The sequence below is a fragment of the Elephas maximus genome, chromosome 7, assembly GCF_024166365.1.
Source record: "Elephas maximus indicus isolate mEleMax1 chromosome 7, mEleMax1 primary haplotype, whole genome shotgun sequence".
Lineage (NCBI taxonomy): Eukaryota > Metazoa > Chordata > Mammalia > Proboscidea > Elephantidae > Elephas > Elephas maximus.
The window spans coordinates 92,086,653-92,103,128 of record NC_064825.1 but is presented as its reverse complement, the minus strand read 5'-3'; the positions used below and the strand labels follow the sequence as shown (position 1 = coordinate 92,103,128).

At 40.2% G+C, this 16,476-nt stretch overlaps 1 protein-coding gene across 5 annotated transcripts in view; it reads right to left on the bottom strand.

Moving 5' to 3' along the window:
- IFTAP (intraflagellar transport associated protein) overlaps positions 1-16,476 on the bottom strand; it is a 109,921-nt gene that overhangs the window by 15,664 nt on the left and 77,781 nt on the right. For 4 of the 5 annotated variants that reach the window (XM_049890894.1, XM_049890893.1, XM_049890892.1 and 1 more), the window contains 3 exons: positions 9,471-9,637; positions 7,128-7,199; positions 5,721-5,787 (listed from right to left, as the gene is read on the bottom strand). In XM_049890894.1, coding sequence (XP_049746851.1) covers positions 5,721-5,787; positions 7,128-7,199; positions 9,471-9,637 — 306 coding nt within the window. The remainder of the gene's footprint in view (positions 1-5,720; positions 5,788-7,127; positions 7,200-9,470; positions 9,638-16,476) is intronic. The other variant, XM_049890895.1, reaches the window with a different exon arrangement.

Genomic DNA, 16,476 nt, shown 5'->3' with positions numbered 1-16,476 from the left:
TTCACAATAGAGAAAAGATGGAAACAACCTAGATGCCGATCAACAGATGAATGGATAAACAAACTCTGATACATACACACAATGGTGTATTATGAAACGATAAAGAACAATGATGAATCTGTGAAGCATCTCATAACATGGATGAATCTGGAGGGCATTATACTGAGTGAAATAAGTCAATCACAAAAGGACAAATACTGTATGAGACCACCACTGTAAAAACTCATGAAAAGGTTTATAAACAAAAAGAAACAATCTTTGATGGTTACAAGGGAGGGGAAAACACTAAATAGACAATAGATAAGTGGTAACTTTCGTGAAGGGTAAGACAGTACACAATACCGGAGAAGCCAGCACAACTTGTACAAGGCAAGGTCATGAAAGCTCCGTAGACACATCCAGACTCCCTGAGGGATTGAACTGCTGGGCTGAGGCTGTGGGAACCATGGTCTCAGGGAATATCTAGCTCAACTGGTGTAACATAGTTTATAAAGAAAATGTTCCACATTCTACTTTGGTGAGTAGCATCTGGGGTCTTAAAAGCCTGTGAGTGGCCATCTAGAATATTCCACTGGTCTCACCCCTTTGGGACAAAGGGATAATGAAGAAAACTAAAGATACAAGGCAAAGATTATTCCAAGGACTAATGGACCACATCTACCACAGCCTCTACCAGACTGAGTCCAGTACAACTAGATGGTGCCTGGCTACCACCGCTGACTGCTCTGACTGGGATCACAATAGAGGGTCCTGGACAGAGCTGGAGAAAAATATAGAACAAAATTCTACCTCAAAAAGAAAGACCAGACTTCCTGTCCTGACAAAGACTGTAGAAACCCTAACAGTATGGACCCCAGACACCCCTTCAGCTCAGTAATGAAGTCACTCCTGGGGTTCACCCTTCAGCCAAAGACTGGACAGGACCATAAAACAAAATGAGACTAAATGGGCACACCAGCCCTGAGGCAAGGACTTGAAGGCAGGAGGGGACAGAAAAGCTGGTAACAGGGCACCCAAGGTTGACAAACAAGAGTGTTGACATATAGTGGGGTTGTTAACCCATGTCATAAAACAATATGTGTACTGTTTAATGAGAAACTAGTTTGTCCTACACACCTTCATCTAAAGCATAATAAAATAAATAAAAGCTGCTCGTGCAGCAAGTGAAGGTGAACGTGTTGAAGAATCTGTTGCGAGTAGGGGTTGGCTCTATCATTTCAAAGTGAGGGCAAATTTATATAACATTAAAGGGCAAGTACAAGTTGTCCGTAAGTTGAATATTTGTAACTCAGGGACTTACTGTATTTGAAGACATTGAAGGGTTACTAACGCAGAGCCCAGGACTTGAGGGTCCATGATCCCAGGCAGAAGGAAAGCATTGAGAAGTAAGCCTAAGAGTCTAAGCTGCTTTTCAACTCATGGCATTCACTCATTTATCAGCAGAGGCTGAGAAGCTAAGATGAAAGGGGCTAAGTGGCTGAGGAGCTAAGCAGAGCTACAGACAGACTCACAGTACTACACAAATAAAAATCAGAGTTCAGGGCCTCCAATAAGGAAGGGCTACGGTTACCACGAAGGGCCACAGCCAAGGAATAAGCAAGAACTAGAACTAGAGCAACCTGCACAAAGCCAGAAACCCAGTCTTGAATCAGCTCAACCCTGATTGGATTAAGGTGAGGTATTTCTACCTGGAAACCCTGGTGGCATAGTGGTTAAGAGCTATGGCTGTTAACCAAAAAGTCTACAGTTCAAATCCACCAGGCGCTCCTCACAAACTCTATGGGGCAGGTCCTATAGGGTCACTATGAGTTGGAATCAACTCAGTGGCAATGGGTTTGGGGTTTTTTTTTATTATTATTATTCCTATCTGACAATTGCTTGCAAAACGTTAAAGAAAATCTTCTCTGGAGGAAGTTAACATCATCCAGAGTCTCTACAATTTTCAAATACAAGTTTCAGCATTCAAATAAAAATTATCAGGTGTACAACAACACAGGATCAAAAGAAGGTATACAAATGGACAAACAGAAGGTCTCAGGTGTTGGTGTTATGAGACATGAACTGTAAAATAAGTAATTAGTACGTTCAAAACAAATAAATGGCAAAACAGAGGATTTCAGCAGAGAACTGATAAAAAGAGATATTCCAGAACTATTTTAAAAACTACAATAACTGAAACACAGACAGATTTAACAGGAGATCCGATATGGATCAAGAAAGGATTAGTGAACTAAACTCTAGTAGAAAACACAATGAAGCAAAAAGAAAATAAAAAAGATGGAAAATATTAAAAGGAACATACATGGAACATGGTAAAAATGTTGGGGACACAAGTAATATTTGAAGAGGTACCACCTGAGAAGTTCTTAACACTTATAATAATTTCTACAAAATCTCAAGCAAAATAAATGCTAAGAAAACAGCACCAAGGTACATCATAGTACAGTTACTGAAAAACAAAGAGAAAATCTTAAAAGCAGCCAAATGAAGAGGAAAGCATGTTATCTTCAAAGGAACAGCAATCAGATTGTGATTTACGATCATCTCTGATTTTTCCCCTAAACTACATGAGGGCAGGGACAGGGCCTTTTTTATTCTTCATTATATTCCAGGCACTGGTCACGGTTGTTAAATATTTGTCTAATAGAGTCCCTGGTCATGCATAAAGCTGCCTAAAGTTGCTTAAAATTGCAGAGAAGTAAAGAGTTAGGGAGAAAAAAAGAAGAGGTGACTAAGCCCCCCGTTTGTATGCACTTAGCCATTAATGGACTATTTGGGAGTGCTGAAGGAGAGCTTGAAAATGAAAAGCAAACAAGACTGTCAATCTTTGAGCAGGAAAGAGCGTTCATTCTCAACCAACACAATCAACCACAGCATAAGTATACCCACCACCAGACAAACGACTTGTGCAAGGTAGTACAATTGCACTCAACCAGAGAACAGGCCAGAGCAACAGAAGAGGAAAGAAAGAACAACAACCAGAAGAGTCTTCCCCCTCTAAGAGCCTCAGCATTATAAGCAATAGCCATCCCAAATAATTTTGCTGGATAACAGTTTGAGTCAGCTAGGCTGGTCATGGCAGTCACTACAAATGCTCAGTACCATTAAGCTGAAGTTAACGGTCCTCTCTCAAATTCAAAGGAGAAAAAGGTGGCTGACTTGATGTCAAATAATCACAGAAAACCAAACTTTGTGGCACTAAAACGTTACTCTCAGACATCTGCTCGATTCTACTGCACAAAATTGGTTCCTCTGAAAAAACAGTCTTCACTCTCTCTACCTGGGCTGCCAAAAAGATAAACCAAATATTGAGAATCATGCGCCTGCATCTTGGAGAATATTTATGAAAGCGAATAAGGTGAACAAATAAAGTCGATGGTAGAAAAACAATATGCAGCCCACTTCCTTGTTGCCCGAGGCAAATCTGTTGCTTAAACAATAACAACGTAATCTAATCAGTAAACCTCCCAGCTGCCAAAATTATACAAGCAACTTGCCTATTTAAAATGTCAGATTTCCCATCTGATACAAATATTTGCCTTCTGCTCACATTCCTGAAGTGTAAAACAATTAAGCCCAAACTGAAATTCACCTTGGCACAGACTATTTAATTTTTTTTTCTCCTTTCAAGTGACCCAGATTGTGCATTATGAAAATCGTGAAGCCCTAGTGGTCTTTTCAGTAATTGGACTAGATCACTGAAGCTTGGGTTGCTTTTCAGCCTAGGTTTTTCATATTATTTTACATGTGAGAAGGTCTGGACTAGCTCATTCAAGCCTACTGAGACTTGGTTCAGCCTTAGCAACCTTTTACACACAAATGCAAGACTGCCTGTTATATGATTTCTGGAAAAATCAAATTAGTGAGAGCCTTTTACTCAATTTTTTTTTAATAAAGTAGAGCTAGTAATAAAAAATATATAACCTTAAAAATATTTAAAGAAAACAGTGTGACCATAATGGAAAAGGTAAAAAGGCTGATATGACAAGAATCACATAAGGTTTTGGTAAGAGCTCACTCATGCAATTCTTTGGCTATGTCAGTTCATATCAGTATATAAGGCCTTCTCGTTACAGGCAGAAGGCAAGAGATTTAAACCATCACAAAAATGTCGAACACATGCTCTTTTGTGTCCTCTGACTAGAACCATTTGTCTCCAAGTGTCATCCACAGACCACTGGTATCAGAATCGTCTGATACTGGTTAAAAAAAGCAGATCCCTACATTCCACCAAAGACCATCTCAATTAGACTCTCTCTAGGGAATAGGACTCAGGAATCTGCATTTTTAATAAGCGCCCCCTCCCCAACAGTAACACCAAAAAGCAACGTGCTTGGTCAGCAAAAGCAGCTTCCTCTCAAGTCCTTAGCATCTCTAATCCAATCAGAGCCCCTCACCTGTTTTTACATAGAAATCCAGAGCTGCAATTAGAGAACCTCTCCCTGGACGATGTGATTCCTTTAGACCTCTGATCTCACAGGAGCCCAGTAAGTAACTGCAAAGTCTAATGGCTAATAGTGCACTTGGGAAACAATCCCCTCAATGTAGTAGTGTGGATTTTTCAAAGTAGATTAAAAATATTGATTGCTTCCAGTTACCGAAGCCTATCAAATTCAGGCAGTCAGAGAAGTCAGAACAAGGGCTTCTACGACCAAGGCACAGACAGTCTCCACTCCCAAATCAACTGCAGCCAGTCACTTTAACTCCTGTCCGATAATAAATAAGACCGACCCCCAACAATAATGGCCATAATTCAACTTTATGACTACCTGAAGACTGTGAACAACACATATAACACCCTCAGGAAAACCATTCCTTCCCTAGTGTTTAAATTGACTCTGAGATATTCTTGCATATTAAGTCATCAATGAGTTTTCAAAACAAATAACCGTAATTTTGAACATACTTTAAAAAGTCTTTTGAGCAAGGCAGGATACCTATGCTCACACAGAAATCTTAGCCAGGGAACAGGCATCACAAGTATCGATGGACTATTGTTAAGAAGCCTCCCCCAGTCCAGACCATAAGGAAAAACGCTCCAGAAGAAACATTTATAGCATAACACCAGTATTAAGTGTTCTGTTTTACGTATTTAATAAATATTTCTAAAACCAAAAATTTGGATTTTATTTTTAGTTTTGTGATCAATTCCGATATTTTTGTGACTTTTATGATCCATTGATATTTTATGAATCCCGACAAAATAATCTCAATTTACAACATGTGCTTCTAGGAAAGAAGGGTTTGACAAACCACGGCTCTACTTGAGATAGCCGAGAATTCAATCAAGTGATAGGCTGGAAAGGGGCCACTTTTATTTCATGTAAAACCAAAGGCTTTACAATATCAAGAGATGAAATCTTCTTTATTGAAAAAGAAGTTTCACATCAGTTCTCCCCATCTCAGAGGAGGCAGAAGTACCAGTACCAGCTGCTGTTGAGTCAATTCTGACTCATGCTGTAGGACTGTCCTCCAAAGAGTTCTCAATGGCTGTTTTTTTGGAATTAGATAGCCAGGCCTTTCTTCCGAGATGCCTCTGGGTAAACTTGAACCTCCAACCTTTTGGTTAGCAATTGAGCATGTTAACTATTTGCACAACCAAGGAATAAATAGGTGGAGGCAGGGGTTTCTAAAAAAAAAAAAAGAAAAACTGTCTAAAGCTTTATTTGTAGTTTCTAGAAAGAGGGTAAGTGGTATAGAAAGAAAAATAGAAGGCATACCCTTGCTTATCTGAGGCTTAATATCTTCATCCATGTCCAGATCTTCTAAATCTAGGAAATTGTCTATCTAGAAAAAGATTAACAGTATTTTTATGGATATAGAACTAAAGGAAAAATGCAATTAAGAGCCAATGATCCACGGCCACAACACGCAACTGCACAGCTTCATCTGCTTTCCTCATTGTCCTTGAGTCCCAGCGAAAGGCCTTTGTGTGCACTGTGCTCTCCCAGAGACACTAGAGAGAAGCAGTCAATTTGGGAATTGGCCTGGATTTTGTAGGTACCACAGTAAGATCTTTATACTCAAAGGAAAAAAAAACACTTTGGAGACTTTTTGAAAAGGGACTTTGCTCCAAATTCTATCCCAAAATACATATTACCACCACGATAGCACAAAATGGCATTTTTTTTTTTGGTTTTGTTTTTCTTATGTTCTCAAGCAAATAGCAATGGTGAGTCTGACTACTATCATAACAGCAGGCTTTCTTATAGCACTCGGAAGAGCCAGAGAGAAGAAACCAAAGAAAGCAGGAGGGAGCAGTTCATTCAAAACAAAATCATCCTACCCCAGGTAGATCACAGGAGAGGTGAGGAGGGCAAAAAATCAAATGTTCTCTCTTTCGAGCAAATAAAACTGAAAATTCCTTCAAAGGTAAAAAAAAGTTGAGAAAATGACCTTTACAGACACAATAGCAGCATTTCAATGACACACTATCCCACGTGGGACACAGCTTTCCACAGCAAGCTGACAATGAGACATTTTAGTTTAACAAAATGGTAACATTTCTGACGCGAACTAATTCATCTCAGGTGAATATCAAACAGCGTAAATAAGAAAATGATTTCGTCACCGGTAAGAATGAGGCCCAGTGGAGTAAAGGGATGTCACACACTTTTTAGGTCCACGACCTAGACGTGTGCATGACAAAATACCTTAAAATTATAAAGTTATAGATTTCATAATTGGAATTCCAAAACATTCTGGGTCTTTCATCCCCCAACTTGATAAGCCAGACCACGGCTATTAATGGAGGATTTAAATGTGGCGGCTTCCATTGTCTTTAAATACATAGCTGTCGTTATTTCTCAGCATCCAAGCGACAGTAATGCACTCCTCTTACACTTGATAGTTTCAGCACTAAAACTTCAGGACCAGTTGTACTTCTGTTTCTCTTAACAGTATATGCTCAGGCGAACGAGAGTCATGTTCGTCCACAAAGCACTCCTCCGGTTCATTTGTTAAGCTTTGAGGAAAAAACATCCAGAATTCAGCCAAGCAAGGCTAGTTTAAGGGACTTAAACACCAACTTAAAAAAAAAAAAAATTGCTGAATTCTCCAACTTTGTATGAGAGACAGCAAATGAGTCCTGATTTTCTGCTTTGGAAGAAAATTGAATCATGTCTTACCTTCACCCTTCCTGCCCGATTCAGATCACCTTGAAAAGCACTGCCAACTTTTTGGCCTTCATCCATCATGATCTGAAATACAGTGAAGACATATTGATGGCAAAATGAACAACCAAAAATAAAGCAGCTGAACTTGAAGCCCTTCAGATGATAAGATTCTCCTTCCATTTTTGGTTAATTAGCTACGTCTGATGGACCAGATTCACTAAGGCATAGCGGTGGTCAGGGAATAAGTTTCAAGAGGTCTTACTTCTGTTCTCAACACAGGGTAACCTAGGGTAGATTATACAACCTCAGTTTTCTCATGTGTAAAACAGGAACACTCTCTACCTCATTACCCCACCTCCCAACCCATCCCACCTCAATAAAGCCCTGAAGGACAAATTTTCAAGTTACTGGAAAACAGTGCCATTCAACACTTCCTTGCCTCTTGCATGCTGGTCAAAGACTTGCCATGTAATATAATCTCAATGGCTAATGATTACCAGTAGAGCATGAATCCTCCAGGGGAGGGAAAAAATAAAGTTCATGGCTCACAATCATCTCAGTAGGAGAAAGTTCTGGAAATAAAGAATTATGGACCTCTGCTGTAAATAAACACATTTCTAACAGAAATATATGTTCTTTTGTATAAAATCACAATATTATATACAATTCTGTCTGCAAGATCACAAGGAAGACATGATGAGGTAGAAAGTGGAAACTCAAATGGCTAAGAAGATAGAGAAGCTTCCACTAGGATTCCTTGATAATTAAAAACCATAGCTAAAGAGGCTTGAGGATTAGGAAGACAGCACCCAACATTTATTGACAAAATCTTGGAAAAACCAGGATAATAGATTCTACTTGCAATCTGAAAGATGAATCTAGGACATGTTAAAGAATGTTCCACTTTACACAGAGAATTCTAAAACGGGACTCTTTTATCCCAAACAGAGGATAAGTTAAAAGATAGAAATAATTTTGAGAATAATTTATAGATAGAAGACCCTTAAGAAGTTTTCAGTGAAAACTAGAGATTAATCAAGCCATGGTCTATAAAAATGACATGGCAGCATCTGACCTCCTCTAACTTCACAAGGGAGAAGGAGAATCAAGGCTGGTTCTTATGAGATGGAGGACAGACATGCCTCCTCTCTCCAACTCTGACACCAAACTATCCCTCCCATGGCACTCTCTACTTCTCCGTCTGGCTCGATAATTCATTGTAATGGCCACATAGATAATACTCACAACTATGGGGTTTATTAGGGAAATACGAGGCTACAATTCAGGATCAGGAAGGACTCAGGATACAGTTCTTCGATCAGGACAGTTTCTTGGCCATGCTCACAGGCAGGCCTCTCCCTGGCCCTCAGCCTCTCAGCCCTTGGCCACCCTCAGCCGGCCTGGCCTCTGTCCTGCTTGGGCAAGTGTTATAAAGCTCTTCAGCTCTATGGATAAGTGCCCAGATGCACCTCATTCTGCCAGTAAGCCTCAGCCCAAAGGCTCTCAGCTCTCTCGCTCCATGGGTCAGTGAGCCTAACTCTGCCAAGTGCCTGGAGCCACCCCACTCCTACAGTAAGCCTCCTGACTGAAGGAGCTCAACCTGCCAAGTGCCTAGAGCCACTCCACCCTCCAGCAAGCTTCCCGACCAAAGGTACTCAGCTTTCTCACTCTGTGGGCCAAGAAGCCCACCAAACCATCTCCTGCAGGTCTCCTGGTTCTCCTGCTTCTGCTGCCGCCATTTCTCTGCCACTGCCTCTTTCTATCTCTCACTGTCTCTGGCATTATAACTCTCTGTCTCCTGGGTCTAGGAGGTTCCCAGCACAGGGGCCCTGAGCCCAAAGGATGAACTCCATTCTCATCTCTTCTTTCTTGGTGGCAGTAAGGTCCCCTCTCTGCTTTGGAATTGGCTCTCTTTTAAGCCTAGTGGGATGGCAAAACTGACCAATCCCCTAGTTAGGGTCCCATATAGCTTATTTGCATGATCCCACTCACACAATAGTACCATGCACCTTATTTGTATTATCAGGAAGCTATCCAATTCCCTTGGTGGGCCACAAGCACCCTATTTGCATAGTACCACCCAATCTTTTTTTCGGGGGGGTTACAAAAGTATGGCTAGGAGGGCCATATAAAGTAATTCACTGCACTGCATGGTCATAAACATTGGCTGCTGAAATAATGAAACATAATAATGATTTTCAATCAAGTGTCCTAGCGACACTCCTCCTAGAATTAGCAGTCTGAGTTACTGATCCAATAACTGCCCAGTGTTTATGTTCTTATGATCCTTCTTTTTTACAATTCATGAAAAATGCTTCTTTCTTCTCATACTGCTTCTACAAATGTGCTTATTACCTGTATTACCTGTTCTTCTTCAGAACACTGTGATGAAGTACGAAGAAAGATGGTTTTATTTCTAAGATGATGGTCATTTGGTTCCATTTTATGAGTAAATTTTACTGAGGTAAATATGTTTTCTGAAGAATCAGTTCCAAATGCTCCCTTTTTGGTCCCATTATCCTCTGAAATGAGAAGTTACATAATGTTAGAAAACATTTACCACACTCACTCTGGTTTACTTTTTTGAGAACCTTTCTTCCAAAAAAAGGAATACCTTTCAAAGAACTCTGAAAACTGCACGCTTGAGGCATTACACACTCTTAACTTTACAAAATTATTTCTAAAAAAATATAAATAGAACTATTTCATTCAACACTGAACAAATATTTACTGAGAGTCATTGTTATACAGTTAATAAAGCACAATATTTGTAAGACCCTTTGACATTTTCAAGAGAAAATTATTACCTATCCCAATTTTTTTCTAAATTTGAGGGGGGGTTCCCTCCCTTATATGGAATGTAGAGATGACTTTAGAAAATTCCTAAGAGGAAAAAAAAAAGAAGTAAAATTTGAAAATCATTTACAATCCTACAAGCCAGAAAAGCCCTAACAAATTTTTTTATTAGCTATCTTTCTACTCTATTTTTTATTTATCCATGTACTTCTAAAAATCAAAATAGTCATATTGTACATATTATATGTACTTCTAAAAATCAAGAGTCAAGTTGTACATATTGTAGTATATCTCAACTTGACACTTAGTAATACTGTTTTATTATAAAATTATAAAATATAACTTTACATGTTATTGAATATTCTTCTACACCATTTTAATGGTTATAGAGAATTCCACTGTATAAACGTGACATAGTTTAACTAATCCCTTACTCATGCTTGTTTAAAACTATAAATAATGAATACCTTCATACTAAATCTGCACATTCATGATTATCTCCTTAGGATAATGAAAGAGTTCAAGATTAAATTCTAAATTAAAAGACTGAGAAAATTATATCATCACATCATTAACAGAAATGTAGGAAAAAACAAATGGAATAAGTGTGGGGATGACTGCTGAATTGAGTTTTGGCCATGTTGTATTTGAGGTGTCAGTGGAAATCCTGGTGGAAATGTCCTGGGGACAGATGTCACAGACATCAGAGCTATATGTGTAGAGATCTGGCAGTCAGTTACTCTGGGATGGTGGTTTAAGCCATAAAATTCTTTTTAATACTTGTTATTTTTAGTTGCCATTGCCGTCAAGTCAATTCCAAATCATGGAGATCACATGTGTTACAGAGTAGAACTGTTCCATAGAGTCTTCTTTGCTGTAATCTTAACGGAAGCATAATGCCACGCTTTTGCTTCTGAAGTACTGTTGGGTGGATTAAAGCCACCACCCTTTAGTTTAGCAGTAATATTAAAATTAGTAATTTAGTGTCACTTTTATGAGCATCTCATGAATAATCTCATTTAAGCCTAACAACCCTAGAGGTAGCCACTTTGTTACTGTGTGCTACCAAGTCAATTTTTGACTCATAGCGACCCCATATGACAGAGTAGAATTGCCCCAGAGGATTTCCTAGGTTATAATCTTTACAAGAGCAGATCGCCAGGTCTTTTCTCCCAAGGAGCTGCTGGTAGGTTCACATCACCGACTTTTCCATTAGCAGCTGAGAACTTAACCATTGAGCTACCAGGGTTCCTTCATCCCCACTTTACAGATGAACAAATCAAGGCCCACAGAGAGATTGAGTAACTTTCTCAAAGTTACACAGCTAGTAAATGGCAGAGCAGAAATTTGAACCCAGGCCGATCTGGGTGGCTCCTCAGAAGAAAAACCTGCCAATCTGCCACCATAAAGATTATAGCCAAGAAAATCCTATGAGACAGTTCTACTCTGTCATACGGGGTCACTATGAGAAGAGCGATATAAGAGGCCAAGCGGCAGAAAGCAAGCCATTGTTGAGTCTGCAGAAGTTCAAAGATGATTTTTCTTCACTACCAGTTGTTATCTTCTAATGACAAATCTTGTAGTGGGAGAATGACTTACAATGGATATGTTCTGAGGCCAACACTCTTGCCTTCATAGTCCCTGACTGGGATTTGCCGCATGTCTTCTAAATCCTAACTTTGATTAACGCGTAATCCACTTAAGTTGCTACATTCTTTAAACCATAGCCATTTCTTGCCTAAACTTGTCATTCTCAGCAGTTTTTTAGCATTAAAAAGAAAATAATTAAAGTAAAATGTCTGCAGTTTAAATGCAAGGCACACATGATATCTGGCCTTGGTGGACATGGTTAAAGCTTCCTGAGCAGCTGGAAACAAGAATACTGTAGCTATTTTAACAAATTCAGCCAAGTCTACTCCTGATTTATCACAAGGAAACTACCTATTGGTTGATTTGCAGGAATCGTAATTCTACCAATGATGGGATATTCAGAAGCAAACAAGGGATTGTGGTTGGACTTGTACCAGGTTGTGATCATTAGAATAAGATTCTCACCAATTTTGATGCCATGTAATTGGTAGGTCAAGAGAAACAAACATGGCCGCTTTTCTGTTAGGCCATCTCATAATCCCTTCAATTAGATACTTGCCTACAGAGTCTAATAGATACAATACTTTTCATGTCAAGTATAGTAAGGGAAGGAACAGGGTTCCCAACTTGCTCCATCCTGTGCCTGACCCTGTCTTGCAAGGACGTCTGTAGGACACTAACACAGAAATATTGTTGGGGAGCAGTGGTAGAGTAGCCAAAACCAAAAAACCAATAGCCGTTGAGTTGATTCCGACTCATGGAGACCCCACATGTTACAGAGTAGAACTGCACTCCATAGGGTCTTCATGTGGTAGGGTAACCTAGTCTAGAATACACTATTAACTCCCTAAGCCAGTGAGGTAAAACAAATATTGAATACATCACTTTCTTTTTAAAAGAGTAATATCCATCAATAACACAAGCTCAGCCCAGCTCTCTACTACTGTCTTCTGCACCAGGATCCTAACTAGCTACTTCTGGGAGAGGTAGGCCCTGCCCTCTGTCTCAATAAATCCCTAGAGGCAATTCTTCATCTCTCAAGCTATCCAGTCACCATCTCCTTTTCCATGGAGGCCATCTCTATCCTTTGCCATTATTACCGCTTGTGACCTTTAACGTCAGTTCCTTCTTCTCCCTGGGAAAATCTATGGCAAAAATAATGCATTTGTTCACTAAATCTCATTTCATTTCCTCCTCCTGGGAATAGCAAAGGATTCTTATTTCCAGCCTCTCCTGCAAATCGGGTTGAGGCCTAAGTTCACGCCAACGGACACAAGTAATAGATGCTACTTCTGGGTCTAGCAACAAAACTCCCTGCACTGTTCTCCATGGTATCTCTGCCTCGTCCAGATCAACCTTGGTGGCCATACGTGTAAGAAGGCAGTGTCACAAGGTGAATGGATATCGGATCCCTATAAGTCGCCACTTGGAAACGTGTAACCCAGGAGAGTTGCCCCATTTACTCAGAATGTGGCAGGGGCAAGAAATAAACTTGCACTAAGTCCCTGATATTGCAGGGCTTGTTAACAGGGAATAGCCCAGCTTATCCGACTACAGAACGCAATTCCTGAATTTCTCCTGCCACGCCCCTGTCCTGTTGCAAATAAATGGCCCAGTTGAGATTTAAATTTTGGGTTTTTCCTGGTATTTGATTATTAGCAAGAAAGAACAAAAGTGTACAAAGGATACCTCGTAATGTTGTTTTCTTTTGGTTTCATTTGACCAGAGGTTTTCCAACTTTATCTAGCAGTGTAAACCTTTTGTAAATGAAATCTTACACCAACCCCAATATAAAAATAGATAAAACGTCATTTTTTTTTTCACTTGCTTCACTCTCCATTTTCTATTGCACACCTTGGACAATAACTATACCAAACAATCTCTGTTCCCCCAAGGAGAAAAGATTCAGCTACATTTCAAGGAAAGTGAGACTTAGATGGTTTTGTGTATTTCTTCACAGAAGCTTGCTCCCCAAATATCTCTCCAGTCTCAGATTGTACTGGTCAACATCCTCCCTTCTCTCTGAGTCCATCCGTACTGGCCGTCTCTCAATTCCTCCCACCATTTGCCTCTGGGTCTCTTTTTTCAAATCCACTTCCATGTGCTCCTGGACAAGGTCAGCTTCCCTACTGCACATCTCACATACCATGTAGCTCTCCTTCATTGCACTTAATACAGATATTTACTTGTATGATCCCTTAATCAATGTTTTCTCCTTCACAAGACTCCAAGCTGCATGAAGGCAGGGACCATGTCCTTTTCTCTCCGTTATATACACACTCAATATCTACCGTATATTGTCACGGATATATTTGAATGAATGAAGACAGAAACTCCAGCGTGGAGAACCAGCCTTGGCTGCTGGGGGTAGAAGGCATGAAGAACTGGGTAAGGTGATCGGGGGTTTGCCACAAATGTTGCTGGGGTAACCAGCACTATGAAGCATCAGGTGAGTGAGAAAGAAATGGGCTCAGGGCTTAGCCTCCCAACTTCTTCCTCTAGTCCAGCCATAAAGATGTCCTCGATCAGACTCAGAGCAAATATAAGCACTGGCAGGGTGGAGCAAGATAGGCATGAAGATTCTGAGAAAAACAAGGAGTTATGTGAGAAACCAAAAGGTTCCTCACACTTTATCAAAGTTAGAAGGGACGAAGACTTCTTGTGGCTACCCACCATTGCTCATTGCACTGTTCTAGTAAGAAGTGGAATAGTTTCAGTTCTCCCTGTTAATCCCTTAAGTCTTGATGTTGTTGTTAGTCATCAAGCCGACCTCCTCCAACACACAGTGACCCCATGTACAACGCAGCAGTCCTGCTCCATTCCCATGATTGGTTGTGGGTCAGGACACTGTGATCCTTAGGGTTTTCACTGGCTGATTTCCAGAGGTAGATTGCCAGGCCTCTCTTCCTAGTCTACCTTGGTCTGGAAGCTCTGCTGAAACCTGTTCAGAATTACAGCAACATGATAGTGCCTACTGACAGGTGGTGGCTGGCCAGGAATCAAATCTGGGTCTCCAGCATGGAAGGCAAGAATCCTGACACTGAACTACTAATGCTTCCCCTTTAAGTCTAGCACAACCTAAAGGTAGTTATTTACTGAGAAAATACTTTGTACCCAGGACAACACTATTGCAATACTTTATTGATATAAGTACTTGAAAAGCACAGTGATGTCTAGGAATAACAGATATCCCATAAGGACTGGCTCTTATTTGTTTCCATTATCACTCAATGTACTCCTCTACTGTTTCCCATAAACACCCAGGTTATTTAACAGGTATCCAGATGAACCTCCTTCTAAACGGAGACCAATATATATGAATTCACAGCTTCTGATGCTGATATTGAACTATTTTATGTGTGGAACCATCGATAACAGCTCTCACTGGGGTCTCAGATATGATAAAATCTCTTGGTCACTCTTTAAAAATTCCCTTCTTTCATAAACAGAAAGCTTTCATTTTTAAAACACCAGAAGACACAGAAAAGAACATGTTCCTCTCTCTGATTGAGAGACATCGCATAGGACCATTCCGGTTCAAACCCTTGCTGAAAATTTGCATTTCTAACAAGTTCCCTGGTGAGAATTTGCATTTCTAAAAAGTTCCCAGGAAGTTGTACATAAGAATCACCTGGGAGTAGTGTCTGGGGTATTAAAAGACTATAAGCGGCCATCTAAGATACTCCACTGGTCTCACCCCTTCAGGAGCATGAGGAAAACTAAAGACACAAGGGAAAGATTAGTCCAAAGAGCTAATGGACCACAACTACCATAGCGTCCCCCAGACTGAGTCCAGTACAACTAGACAGTGCCCAGCTACCACCATTGACTACTCTGACAAGGATCACAGACAGAACTGGAGAAAAATGTAGAATAAAATTCTAACTCACAAAAAAAAAAAAAAGACCAGGCTTACTGGCCTAACAGAGACTGGAGAAACCCCAAGAGTATGGCTCCCAGGCACCCTTTTAGCTCAGTAATGAAGTCACTCCTGAGGTTCACCCTTCAGCCAAAGATTAGGCCCACAAAACAAAACGAGACTAATGGGGCACACCAGCCCAGCGGCAAGGACTAGAAGGCAGGAGGGGACAGGAAAGCTGGTAATAGGGAACCCAAGGTCAAGAAGGGAGAGTGTTGATGTGCTGTGGAGTTGTTAACTAATGTCATAAAACAGTACGTGTACTAACTGTTTAATGTGAAGCTAGTTTGTTCTGTAAACCTTCATCTGAAGTATAATATAATAAATAATCACCTGGGGATTCTGTTAACATACAGATTCTGAATATAACATATAACATATAGATTCAGAATATCTACAGTGGAAATGCAAATTCTCAGCGAAGAATTCATTAAAAATGCAAATGCTCAGCAGGGGTTCAAACCAGAACGAACCGGTTCAAAGCCCTGCATGTTAAATCTACAACTTAAGGCTCTATCCTAAACCTTGGAGCCCTTGGAGTGTAGTGGTTAAGAGCTACTACGGCTGCTAACCAAAAGGCTGGCAGTTCAACTCCACCAGCCACTCCTTTGAAACTCTACAGGGCAGTTATACTCTGCAGGGTAGCTACGAGTCGGAATCCACTCGACAGCAATGGATTTTTTTGGTTATCCTAAACCTTGAAGGTAGTTTCACAAGAATATATAATGTATTGGAAGACCCAGAAGTACTCCTTATAAAAGCTTTTATTATTTAAAACAATAAAAAAAAACAGCAAATAATAAATCTCTTGGCAAAATGAGATAGGAAAAAAGAAACAATATGATAATGTCAAAATGGCAGATGCTGGCACAGCCCAGAATCCAAAGCCTGATCAGAAGGCCAGCTGCTGCTTCCCACAGTTACCCTGGTGGCAATCCAAATGTGCCACTCAAGTGTTTATCTCATCTTCTTGTTTCTGTTTTTTATCAGAGTCCTTTTCCACCCTCTCATCTTATCCCTAATGTTTCTTGTTTTGAAATAGGTGTCAGACATAAT